This window comes from Penicillium nucicola (assembly GCF_028828085.1).
Source record: "Penicillium nucicola strain IBT 29836 chromosome Unknown utg000001l, whole genome shotgun sequence".
Lineage (NCBI taxonomy): Eukaryota > Fungi > Ascomycota > Eurotiomycetes > Eurotiales > Aspergillaceae > Penicillium > Penicillium nucicola.
In genome coordinates, this window is record NW_026643125.1 from 1,092,892 (window position 1) to 1,106,116 (window position 13,225).

General features: G+C 48.6%; 3 protein-coding genes across 3 annotated transcripts; 1 reads left to right on the forward strand and 2 right to left on the reverse strand.

The window, feature by feature from the left end:
* Positions 1 to 1,322: 1,322 nt before the first annotated feature.
* On the reverse strand, positions 1,323 to 6,187 carry N7511_000429 (ATP-binding cassette glutathione S-conjugate transporter YCF1; the record flags this gene model as incomplete). Its single annotated transcript, XM_057122854.1, has 5 exons — positions 1,323 to 1,583; positions 1,640 to 1,731; positions 1,784 to 1,852; positions 1,913 to 5,819; positions 5,900 to 6,187. The coding sequence occupies 5 exons, from the start codon at positions 6,185 to 6,187 to the stop codon at positions 1,323 to 1,325; spliced, it is 4,617 nt and encodes a 1,538-aa protein (XP_056988587.1).
* Positions 6,188 to 7,099: 912 nt separating this feature from the next.
* Positions 7,100 to 8,173, reverse strand: N7511_000430 (ankyrin repeat domain-containing protein; the record flags this gene model as incomplete). The annotated part of the gene is made up of 1 exon (XM_057122855.1): positions 7,100 to 8,173. One exon carries the CDS (start codon positions 8,171 to 8,173, stop codon positions 7,100 to 7,102), a length of 1,074 nt encoding a protein of 357 aa, XP_056988588.1.
* A 968-nt stretch (positions 8,174 to 9,141) lies between these two features.
* N7511_000431 (uncharacterized protein) lies at positions 9,142 to 12,853 on the forward strand (the record flags this gene model as incomplete). Its single annotated transcript, XM_057122856.1, has 5 exons — positions 9,142 to 9,290; positions 9,365 to 11,584; positions 11,836 to 12,125; positions 12,241 to 12,685; positions 12,742 to 12,853. 5 exons carry the CDS (start codon positions 9,142 to 9,144, stop codon positions 12,851 to 12,853), a joined length of 3,216 nt encoding a protein of 1,071 aa, XP_056988589.1.
* Between the last annotated feature and the right edge of the window lie 372 nt (positions 12,854 to 13,225).

Here is a 13,225-nt window from a genome sequence, read left to right on the forward strand (position 1 = left end):
GGTCAGGGAAAGGTATATGCTCTCTCTCTGCATCTGCACCTGCACCATCTCAGCCATCGCAGCCATCAGCCATCAATCGTAATCTGGTGTCTTTATGGCACATTCGCCTCTTTTCCCGCCTCTTTTCCCCCCTTATCCGTACAGTTCGCAAGTTTAATGCATGTGCATGAACTCCAATGCTCCCGCGTGGACAATCTGTTTCGCATCTCAGCAAGGAGGTCGCCTCGTAAACCTTGCCACTATTGACTACTCACTACTCCCGCTCGTCAAATTTCCCCGGAGGGGGGGGCGAGGCCAATATACCTTGATGTGACCGTCGAACCAGAGAGCAGAGACCCGTGGCGGGTGAGGGTCTCGCTGCGTGGTAATATATATGTATGATGTCAAGTGCCCAAAAACAAAAAAACAAGATACTTCTAGATGCCAGCATTAGCACCAGAACTACTGCACTATCTAGGATAGTATTCGTTTTGATATCGGTGGTTTACTTGTTGCGAAAGTGGCGGGACAACTGGCAAGTTGGAGGCCCGCTCACCGCTACAATGAATAAGCCTGTAGATGAGATTGTCAAGATGTCACCGCCACGTTTGGGACTCGGCGCTACTGCAAATAATCACGATATGAATGGCTTAGGATTGTCTAGGAGATTGTCTGTTCACTTGGGTTGATGCAGAGTTACGTTGGGTGTTGGGTCTAGACACGGATGTGCTTGAGGGATCTAGCTATGTCCAGAGACTGTATTATTCACAGATAAACAAGAACGACGCAGTGTACGGCCACAATTTGATCACAGTTGACAGGATAAGAAAAGAAATATGATGTTTTTTTTTTCGCTTTAGTTTTGGCTTAGCTCAATCCAATCATATGTTCAAGGTCACCCCAAAGCAAACCCCGATTCCCAACATGAAACACGAAACACCATGGGAAGAGGCTCGAGAACTGGGCTCTGAATGTGCAGGGAAAAAAAAAAAAACATTTTGTACGCTCTATCTTGGTGGCCCCCTGTCAGGGGCTCTCTGGGGGCAATGAAAAACTTTTCACTCCAGTCCATGTACATGCAGGATGCACAGACGGCCGAGCCACATCACCAAGCGCAGGAGAACGGTCAGCACAGATGAAGAGACATGATCCATGCAAGCAGCACTCAAACGAACAAAGAGGCCTGTGATCGGCCCGAGGCAACAGAGTAAATCCGGCCTCTCCGAGCCATTTAGACTGCATGAGGCTGGTTCAATCGATCTCAGCCATCTGGGGCTGGCGAGCTGAGCCATCTTGGTCAAGAAAATGCGGGGGACTGGGGGACCATGGCGATCGATTGGCTTCTACGCGGCTTGAGAGGCAATGGCACCGTCGTTGTCAAGCAGGCCGGCCTCCTTAGCGAGTTCGTAGAATTTGCCGCCACGCTTGATCAACTCAGCGGGTGTGTCGAACTCAGCCACACGGCCCTTGTCTAGAACGACAATGCGATCGGAGTCGATGATCGTGTTGATACGGTGCGCGATCGTGATGATGGTTCGGTCCTGGAAGATGCTGCTGCGCAGGGTGCGTTGCAGGTGTGCATCAGTCTCCACGTCAACCGCGGCCTATCGCTGCTGTTAGCTGAATCTGTCGCTCGAAGGCAAGAGGGTTGATATCATACGGTTGCCTCGTCCAGAACAAGGATGTTGCTGGGGGTTAACAGTGCGCGTGCGAGAGACACCAGCTGGCGCTGGCCTTGACTCAAGTTGGAGCCTGTCTTATGGTTAAATTATGCCTGAGGGTTCAGGTCAGAATGGTAACTTACCTCCTTCCTGGATCTGGGTATCCAGCTGTCCCTCCATTCCAGAGACATGATCCTTTAGTCTTGCGTGATCTAGATCAATGTCAGTCACTGGGGGAAAAACCGAGGAATAGATAAGCTGTTAAGACGTACCTAAAACACTCCAGAGCTCAGTATCATCATGGACATGACGAGGATCCAAATTGTCGCGCAGGGTGCCTTCGAACATGGCAGGATCCTGAGGAATGATAGCAAGACGACCACGAAGGTCGAACAGACCAATTGTAGAGACATCAAGACCATCAATGCTGATATTGCCGTTGACACCTTCAATGATACGGAAGAGTGCCAGTGTAAGCGAACTCTTTCCAGCACCAGTACGGCCAACGACACCGATCTTCTCATGCGGCTTGATATCGAGGTTGATATCCTTGAGCACAAGGTCGAGCCCGGGGCGGTAGCGGGTGCTGTAGTCATTGAATGAAACAGCACCTTGAGCCGGCCAGCCGATAGCAGGACGGCGCTTGAAGATCACCTCGGGTGCCTCACTGGGGAGATTGGCATACTCGAGCACACGCTCGACAGAGACAATGTTAGTCTCAACCTCAACGGTCTGGCGAACAATCCAGTTCAGCGACTGCGTGATTTGGAGAGCATATGACATGGCCAGACCGACCATACCAGAGGAAAGCAGGCTGCCACTGGCAACGGACGTGATGGCAAGTCCAGCAGATGCCAGAATAATGATCGAGCCGATGAACTCCAGACGAACGGCGAGCCAGCGATTAGCACTGATGGACGGGAAATAAGCCCGTAGGTTAGCGTCCATACGCCATTCATTTTCAAGAGTAAACCGGTTTTCTTGGCGATAGGCACGAATGGTGGAAATGCCGCCCAGGGACTCCTGGAAGTGTGCGAAGATTGGGCTTCGAGTAACACTATCGAGACGCTTCAACTCGCGCGAAGTTCTCAAATAGTACTTCTGGTAGCTGAGATAGATGTAGCTCAGAGGAATGACAAACAACAAGAAAGCAGGGGTTCCGGTGGAAATGACGACCATGGTGAAGATAGCACGAGCAGAGTTGGCGAACAGCATGTTGAAGGTACGGGCGAGTACTTCATCGACACGGTAGATATCACTTGAGAAGCGGTTGAGAATACGGCCAGACGGTGTGGTTTCAAAGAAGCTCATGGGAGAGCGGAAGATGGCAAATGCCATGCGCTCATGAAGTTTGCGAGACGCTTCAATTGAACAGAAAATCCACAGGATCAAGTTTTGGAAAATGACCAGAAGAGACGAGCCCAAACCGAGCGCCAAGTAGACACCGATGAACTTGCCAACTTGGGCATTGCTTCCATGCTTCTCATTCCACTCAGTCCAGTACTTCAACCAGTAGTTGCCGACGACCTGAGCAGTCTGGGCAGCCAACATGGCGAACAAGTAGAATCCGACAGCGACGATGTTGCTGTCCTTCGCGTATTGGCCGTAAACACTCCATTTTACCTTGCCTTGCTCGGAAGTTTCCTGTGTTTGCTTGCTCTTGAGAACATTCTCTTCGTCTCCTAGCTTGCGCCGGGGACCTTGCCAGCTCACAGTGCTTGCGCGGCGCAATGTTACTGTGCTAGTGCGTCGCCGGGCTTCGCCAGCTGCCTTGATAGGGACGAGATCACCGGGTTGCTCTGTCTCCTCGGCATCAGAGTCGCCGCCAGTTTGAATGATAGCAGTCTCGACTGAGCTCTCGACGCTGGTAAGATCATCAGAGCCGCTGGCAGTGCCTTCGTCATCCGAGTCCACCATGTTTGTACGTACGAGGTTAGAAATCTCGCCTTTCATAGCCATGAGTTGATCGTATGTTCCCTTTTCAATAATGGTCTTATCACGGAGCAAGCCAATGAAATCTGCCTCCTTGAGGACAGTAATCGCATTGGTAGCAAGAATTCTCGTCTTGCCACTGAGGAGACCAGTCTTTCCGAGAACCTTGTTGATGATGTGACGTCCAACATGCTGATCAACTGCGGATAGAACATCGTCCAGAAGATAAATATCGGCACGGGCATACACTGCTCGGGCGAGTGTCAGACGTGCTTTTTGTCCTCCGGAAAGCGAAATTCCACGCTCTCCGACTTCCGTCTGATCACCATCGGGCAAGTTCTTGAAATCATCAAGGAGAGCGCATGCTTCCACGGTCATGTCATAGAAAGCTGGATCCCAACGATGCCCGAACACAATGTTTTCCCGGACGCTAGCATTCATGACCCAAGGAGCTTGGGCGACGTATGCGATGCGACCACGTACCACTACTTCACCCTGCGTCTTCCAGAGATCACCTAACAGCGACTGGAGGAGAGAAGACTTTCCAGCGCCGACTCGCCCAACGATACAGCTGAGCTCACCCTTGCGCGCACTGAAGTCGATGTTGTCCAGCACGGTGGAACCACTATGGCGGTTCCAGGTAAACGAGGCATCACGGACACGAATAGACTCGTCACCCATGTGTGCCACGGGGTCTTGGAAGGAGACAGCATCGGTCTGCAGCTCCTCCGCAGTAAAGTAGTCCATCAGTCGCTTCACGGCGACGGATGATTCAATAATAGATGTAATCACCATGGGAAGGATAGAGAGCGGGAAGGTGAGCAAGTTGAAGAGGGTCAAAGCTGGGAACACAATCTCAGTAGTCAAAGGCTTGTCGCTTGTCAAGACGAAAACAGTGAATGTGGAGCATGAGACGAGGAAAGGAGTAGATTGCCAGGTGAAGTTTGCAACAGATTGTGTGGCTCCGATCTTGCGCAGGGTGTTAAGCTCGAGGTCATTCCGAATATGGCTGAGCTTGTTCATAAACGCCGTGTTCCAGGCGTACAACTTGATGCTCTTGATATTGTTCAGAATCTCAGTCATGAGTCGGGTTCTCGAATCCTTGTTCTTCATTTGAACAATCTGCAGCTTCTTCATCATGCGCGCAATGACACCATTCAGAGGAATCATCAAAATCATTACTCCGACACCGGCAAACATGCTAGGTCCAACGAGCTGGTACAGAGATAGCATGCAAAGCGTAATTTGGAAAGGCGCAGACAACAGTTGTGTACCAAATTGTGTCAAGTCCGAAAGGCGCTGTTGATCAACAGCCATGTGGTTGACAATGTCACCAGTTGTCTTTGTCAGCCGGCCTTCGTTTGATAGTTTCAAGGACTTTGCATAGATCATAGCGGTCAAGGCCGATTTGACTCTCATACCAGTATCAAAGGCACGTTGGAAGTACTGATGCAGGCAGCTGGTCTGGCAAACAGAAACGACAAACATGGTCAAGGCGATGGCGACACCCCTAATGACCGGCTGAGGGTCAGGGTAACGATAGGAGTCAACGAAGGAAATGAGAAGTCGCAAGAGTTGCGGCTGGACAAAAGCAAGGCAGTCACTTCCGGATTTGATGATCGCACCGCGGAAGTAAGGTCCACCGAAGGCCTTGAACAATGCCATCCACAAGGATGGGTTCTTGCTTTGAAGCTCTTGATCCCATGCCTCCTTCAGAGCATCGCCCGTGACTCGGGTGGTATCGCGACTGCGGAGATTCCACAAATCATCTTGGGTCAGGTAATTCTTGTATCCATATTTCATCATTGGAGTCATCCAGCTGAAGGTGAGGACCGAGAAAATATCAGCATAGTTGTAAGGACACTCATCCTCGTCTCCCAGAGCATCATATGCACTCTGCTTCTTGGGCACGAAGTATTCCAGCACCAACTCAAGCAGTGCCAGGCCCAAGCTCACATTGATGCAAACAAAGTATGGGAGTTGATCGATAAAGGCTTCGCGCGCGACCAGAGAGCGCAGCTTAACGGCATATGCGATAATGAAGAAGAGCCAGTAGAACAGAACAACTCCGTTGGGCTGTCTGCTCCGCCAATGCTCAATGTATTGTACAGAAGTAATCACTCCTAGCGAGACGATGGTTAAGATCGAGGACCAGAACTGGAAGTCGGCCCAGAAGGCGTTTGGTTGCGTTTCAACCTGGATCGCAGCTTGAAGGGCGGTCACAAAGACAAGGGCAGCAAGTACAACCTATAGAAACACAGAAGCAGTCAGCGACCATTCACCATGTGCGCGATCCAGCAAGGGTATTCGTTATCAGTATGACTAACCAACTTGGTGTAGAAATGCCAGTTCTTTGCTACCGGCTGCGGAATCCGCTTCCTCAGCAAAAACCACAAGGCACCTAGTCCGCTCAGCGTACCCCAGACAGCCACTACCGCCACAATCACGTCAAGGAAGCATGGCGTCAGGTCGAATCTCGATGAGCTGATGGGGCCCCAGCCCTCGATATCAGTGCAAAAGGGCTGTCGCTTGCGGGAATTGATTGCCGATCCGAGGGAATGCAAGAGGTTCCCTTGGGGTCCTTCTAGGACCACCTGGGATTGGCCATCCAGCATTTTTCGAAGCGACTGCGTCCCGATAAACCTATCTGTGCACAGGCAAGTAGAAAACTCCAAGACTTGGGAAGGTTGACGGGGGTTAGGAAAGCTAAGTTGCTTACTAAAAGCAAATGGCGGCTCCGCTTTTTTTGGGGATGTCGGGGCTGCTTACCGGATGCCGTTGGAACCTATGAACTCGGACTTATTACATATCAATCGATGGCTTTCGGTGTGGTTCTGGTGCTCTGAGTAGTATTTCTGCCAGCATTGAGTTTGAACACCCTCACTTGAAGCATGAAGTAAGGCCCTGGGAAATCGTCGACTTTTCACGTGACGTGGGATACGACGTAATCACCGGGGATAAGCCGCGACTAAGACCGATGCGGCTTGCTTGGCACTTCTAGAATTCTGTTATTGTTCGATCTAATGCATCCCATGGGTTTGTTCGTTTGAGTCTCATGGACCTTTCAGTCTGCTGTGTATTCATTTGCCAATGGGATAATTCTATCTCTTACAAGTTCAAGGTCTCATTAGCTCCATGCAACATTGAAAGTCACTAACGAATAAGATATATATCTCCTTCCAGCAGCATATCAAGAGCAATACAAGTTCCTTTGATACCTATGGATCCCGTTTGTCTTGAAGCCAGTTTGTCATATGCGTGCTATTGTCTTGAATGTGTCTGTGTTATAAGATAAATAGATAAATAAATTGTTGGAATGCCTACACCAAGTCACTAGACAGTCCAAGTGATGCTATTCAGACTTAACGTTGCATTACGACAAAGATATTACAAGGATAGTAACGACAAATCAAATATCTGCCCTATTCTTAACAAGCAAAACTGTTCATACTGCTAAATCTATATTACACAAGTTAATTGACACAGATACCCACGCATAATAGGTGATTTTCTAACCTTGATACACACTAACTTTGCTCAACAAACCCCTCAATCATACAGATCATATTTTCATCCCCAAGAGCACGTGCACGCTCAACTGCACTGCCATAAGCGCCTCTCACATTTGGGTCTGCCCCATGTTCCAACAACCACCTCACCCGCTCCTCTGCGCCGGCCATGACTGCCTTTACAATTGCATACTGCGGCGTCATATGTCGCGACTCCTCTTTTTTATTTACGTCCGCGCCATGCTCTATCAGTAGAGCCATCACTGGAATTCTGCTCGTATCGAACTCAAAGCTTGGTTTCACTCGCGTAGCGTGTGGGGGTTGACCTGGAGGACATACTCCTGCAGCACAGTGCAATGGCAACCCATTTTCAACCCGGGCGCCCGCCTGGAGAATCAAGCGGACGGCCTCCACAGTGCCATGAGCTGCAGCTGCCTCGAGAGCAATACATGAATCTGTGTCGGGTCCACCGCGGCGGTCACGGTTGTCCTTCTGTGCGCCAAGGTTTGGATCAGCTCCGTGGTTAAGACACCAGCGCAGAAGAGGAAGGTTGGTAATGATTCTCGGGAGCAAGACAGCACCATAGAATCCTGGGGTATTTGGAGTCCAGCCATGGTGAAGGAGGAGCTCGCAAAGACCAACTTGTCGGTCTGGAGGGGCTGATAAGACATTGCGCGGAGTTTCGCGAACGATTGGTGCCCCATTCGAGAGGAGCCAACTTGCAGCATCAATATTACCAGAGCTCAGGGCAAGTGTCAGGCCATGATGAAGGAATGCCGGCGTAAGTTGCTGCTCAGAGACAGTAGATTGGATGATAGAGAGTGGGCCGTGTTGGCAGGCAGATGCAAAGGGATGAAAAAAGGGAGGGGGTTGACCACAAAATGAAGGATGTCCATTGGTAAATTCAATATCGCTAGGACTATTGATTGGAAGATCATCATATGTTGAGCCCATTGCTTGGGATTGTGGTTGCATTTGTTGTCGTGAAGCTGTAGGGTTGTTTGTGATTCTTTGTTGCATCGCCATCATTTGCATTTGCTGTTGGCGTGCCTTCATCATACGTTGCTGCTGCATTTGCTGCTGAGAGAGCATATTGGTTGTGTTAATGACGAGCGACCGATTGCTGAATCTTTGAATAAGGATGTCCGCTGCCCCAGGGTGGTGTTGGTTGCGCTGCAAGTCCCCAGATGTTTCCTCAACCCAGTCATGTGACAGCCCCCACGATTTACTTTCATCAAATGAACAATCTGGAAAGTATGAGGTTGATCATAGCTAGTGCTTACTGGGTGGAGGTTATTCAGCCCCATTGAAACAGCCCAAGCCCTTGACATTGACGGAAGTGGAGTTGCAAGGCATTGCAGATTGGGGGCTAATTGTAACAGCCTTGCAGAATGTTGACATAGTGCTGACAAGAGTTCTCTACTTCATTTCTTCACTATATACAGTATATGTCTGAATTCACAACAGAACTTCAATCCGTGTTGTTTCGAGGCTGCAAGTCATGTTCATTCTCATCATCAAATGACTTGTGGTTCAAAATGGGTAACAATTTGATACTTCAGGCAAAGAAAGCGAAGAAGCCTTGGTAGTTCGATAGCAAACTGCAACTCATATGGATTGATTTGGATTGGCAGTGAATTCAATATACCTCGAATCCTAAACCAGTGTACTGTAATGTAGCTGATCGACGGCCTACAGCCAAAACACAGGGACCACTGTTTCTATTTGCTACCTATTTTTATCTTCCTTGTCGGGATGAAACTCGATGTAGATCATAATCAATGCATGTTTGACATTGAATGGGTTGAAATATTTAGTGCTTACCGGTTTAGCCCCCAACAGCACTATATGATCCCTACAGCGGTTCATTTGGCCCCAGAGGTATTACATCGAACTATAATTCGTGGGTTCCTGAAGCAGTATCCGAATGTATCATGATATTAACGGGGCAAGCTCTCATCTACTTAAGAGAGGTCCTATGGTATACGATCCGTAGATACCTCATAGTATTTTCCCTTTAACTTATACGCTTTGTGTCTAGCTTAACGCAGAGTGGAACAATGCGGCTTGCGGAAGACTGGTTTTTATCCACTGGAAGGGCCTTGCTGGTTCTGTCCTCAATTATAAAGTTTACTTCTGGAGCTGCCATAGGAAGCTCTGCCGTTAATAGCTCCTCGATTTACAAATCTTCTTCATCGAAATCCTTTAGGTATGGAGATTGACTTTTGGAGAACTTACCTTGAGCGAAAAAGAAACTGACTTGGTGACCATACTTAGCATTAGGACCAGCAGTGAGCAAAGCACAAGCTCCATTGACCCATCTTCAAGCAGTCTCTCTTCATCTACCGCCAAGCATCCTACTGTCATTGTCTCCAGTAGCAGTGTTCCGTATGGCTTTGGATCCAGCTCATCCAACGTGGTGTCTACGTCAAGCTCCAAGTCCTTAATTGGCACTGGAAACATTGCGCAAAGCACGGATAGCTCGGTGTCTTCGACTGTGCCAGTTACTTCCCAACCTACAAGCACCCCATCTTCTCGTTCAAATGCAGTATCCTCTGTCTCAAGCACCAGCCAGCCCTCAAGCATTGAGAGCGCTCCAAATACTGGAAGCTCCATTCAAAGTAGCAGCCACACTCGCTCTTTGATTTCCAGTGCTTCATCTACAGTAACCTCAGGTACTGGCCTCGATGTCTCATCAATTCCGCCTTCAAGCAGTGGTAGTAGCAAGAGCCTCTCTCCGCTAGGTACCAACTCCGGCGGGCCTTCCATTATATCGTCTACGATTGTTGAGTCAGGTAGCACAATTGCAGTCCCAATTATCACTGGTGGCACATACTCGGCCCCAATCACTCTTCCACCTGCTACATCGACCATCCAAAGCTCTGAAGCATCATCAAGTGCATCATTACTATCCTCAGATATTGTTGGTTTGATCCCAATTATCAGTTCATGGAAAAAGAACCCAGATCCTCTCAAAACGGAGGCTCTTGATCATGTCAAAGAGATACAGGGCAAAGTTGAGGGACTTATTTCTGATCTTGGTTCCCCATCTTCCTCTTCTGGGTGTGGCTCAAAGAAGAAGAAGAGAGGGTTGTTTGATTCAATTGGCAATCTCGTTAATTCATTGTCATGCATTGATGAGGATCTAAACAAGGTCAAAGACGATATCAGTACAAATAATGTTGATTCACTGGATGCCACGATAGATGAGCTCACACAGAATAACGACAACCTTACTGAGAATGACAATGAAGACAACAGCGAGAGCAATTCCAACTCTGATTCATCAACCACCACCTCATCCTCATGCACAGATTTATCGACAGCATTCAAGGTGACCATCAAGTGTGTACCTACTTCTTTCATTACAGGAAGTTCCACTCTGCCTACAACAACTTGTACACCTTCAACAACTGTCACTACTGTTGGATGTTCAGTGACCGGATTGACAACCACCATTTCGACCTCTGCTTCAGCCACTGGTACCCAAATCCCATGTGCTTCTGACACATGCGGCAACGCATGTCCGATGAACAAAGGTCCTTTGAGTGGTGCTAGCATGGGTGTGATAGCAACAACAGAAAACTGCGCATTGATTTCAACAAGTACAACTGCTACCTTGCCCACTGGTAGCTATGGTGTTGCTGGGAGCATTGGAGTTACAGCCCCAACACAGTCTAGCTCTGCATCCAAGAGGAGCCCTTCTAACAGCGATGATAATCATCTCGTGGATCGCTCATTGGTTGAACGTGCTCTTTCCGACGTTTCACCTCCATATGCCGACTATATCAGGTCTCTAACGCCGGTCTGGGTTAGTCAATTGGGCGATGCATCAGGACAGTGGTTTGACTTCCCAGCATTTGGTCACTCGGCTGCGGGTGTAAATGGTATCTACGGTTGTACAGCGGTGATTATCACATCTGAGAAAGGCGTTTACATTTCCCACATTTGGGAAGTGCCAGTCTTCATTCATGAAGACTACAGTCCAACCGACGATGGTTACTTTGTGACCGCAGCTTTCAATTCCCTACGGGATGGTACATCATTTGCACAAAGTGTGACTGGTCTAATCGGAACTGATCAAAACCCCGGCGTTCTGAATGCCATATACGCTCCCAAAGTGTTTGTTCTCACACCTTACACCACCGAATTTGATCGACAAATGTTTGGAATCTCGACCAAGCTGAGGTATCAAGACCGGGCCAACGACCTTGCGCAACGATTAGCAAACGCCATCCCCGGCTCTGGGGCTCAAGGAACTGTCATGGGATACACACGCACGAGTCAACAGGCATCTACCCAGGAGCCAGGTGTTGCAGGTAGAGCTATTTTGGAGGTTGATCCCTTTCAAACATGGCTTACCTCAGAAAATGATCCAAACTCTGCGGGTCTTCAAGTTGGTCGCTGGCGCCTGTGGGTAGAAGATCAGTTGATCACTTACCAAGACTTCTGGCTTCCCCATGCTGAAGTTTCTGCAGGAACATTGCAGAAACGAGATGGTGGGTATGCCAACCCCTGTGGCAGCTATGCCAACTCTTCCCGCACGAGCTCTATTAGCCCCGGATTCAGAACTTCTCCAGTCTTGAGTGCAACCACTTTGCGAAGCTCAATCTCCATTTCCAGATCATCGTCTTCTGAAAGCTCCTCATCGCTGTCAATATCCACATCAGCACCAGCTTCAGTCTCTGGAAGTATATCATCTTCGGGAATAGCTTCGTCGTCGTCCATGGGCTCATCTTTCACGCCATCTTCAGAAGCGAGCTTCTCATCCACGCCAAGATCGTCATCTTCATTCAGTTCTTCGGCATCAGCATCATCCACAGGATTAACTTCGTCGTCATCCATAGGCTCATCTTTCACGCCATCTTCAGAAGCGAGCTTCTCATCCACGCCAAGCTCGTCATCTTCATTCAGTTCTTCGGCATCAGCATCATCCACAGGATTAGCTTCCTCGGCAGAACCAGCCTCATCTTCAGGAATAACCTCGGCGCCAGTCACATCTGCACCAAGCCCAAGTTCAACTCCACATACTCAAAGTTCGTATGTATGTTTCAATCAAGGTGGCCGTATGATTGCAACGCCATACTGTCAATGTACAACAACATATAATGGAGAGGGCTACTATGCAACCGCTCCTCTGATTTCCGATCACTGCACAGATTATACTACATTCCCATCAAGCATCACACCGAAGTCAAGTGCAACTCAAGCGCCGACGACCGCGACTCCTGAGCCTATCGTCAAAACCGAAGATGGAAACATTATCTCCTACCCCTCGCGGACCATTGAATACGGGGAAGTATACGGCAAGCAATACACATTCACCAATGGCGCAGGCTCACCGGTGACCTTGGAGACGGCTGCTCCAACCCAGACAGATGTCAACAACAAAGGCTCGAGTCAATGCTCCAGTGTTGATGATGCTTGTCAGCGTGCTTATGAGCAATTTGAGGATGATACTGTCTACAGCGACTTTGCATCATATACTGCCAAGATCCAGAGTGGTATGGTCATGGTAGCCTCCTTTGGCCAAGCCGGTTGTGTTGCCCAGTATAAGTGTGATGACTACGGATTTGGAATGACCGGTCGACAGATCAAGGATGCGTAAGTTCGATCTTGTCTCTATTAATTATGGATGTCTAACTGACTTTCTTCAACAGGGTTGAATATATGAAGGATAATGATGGCATCAAAAAGTGTGGCACTACCTATCTTTCCAACTCGTGCCATGTCACACTGAATTACTGTACCAGTTGCAAGGCGCAACACTAATGGTTATCCAGATTGGCACTGTGATTCTTTACTTTATAAAGTGTATACTAAGTAAATGAGTTAGTGATTCAATTTTGAGCCGTGAACAGTGGCATTCAACGCAGGAGTCATAGATGGTCTTTCAAACATTGCAAACAATATGACGTAGTATGGGGGTCTCGAAATAAAGGTCACGTGAAGTGTATAGAGCAAAGAAGTTTAAGCTCACTTAAGACGTACGCTAGATAGTCATTCCTGTCAGAGAATATGAAAAACTTCGAAATGTCAAATCAAGATCGGAGAAGATGACCGCAGCACATGAGTCAAATTCCCCAAACGGGAGCCCGACTGGTTAGCTCCGCATGTACAAGCACAGCCCAGATACTTCCAACT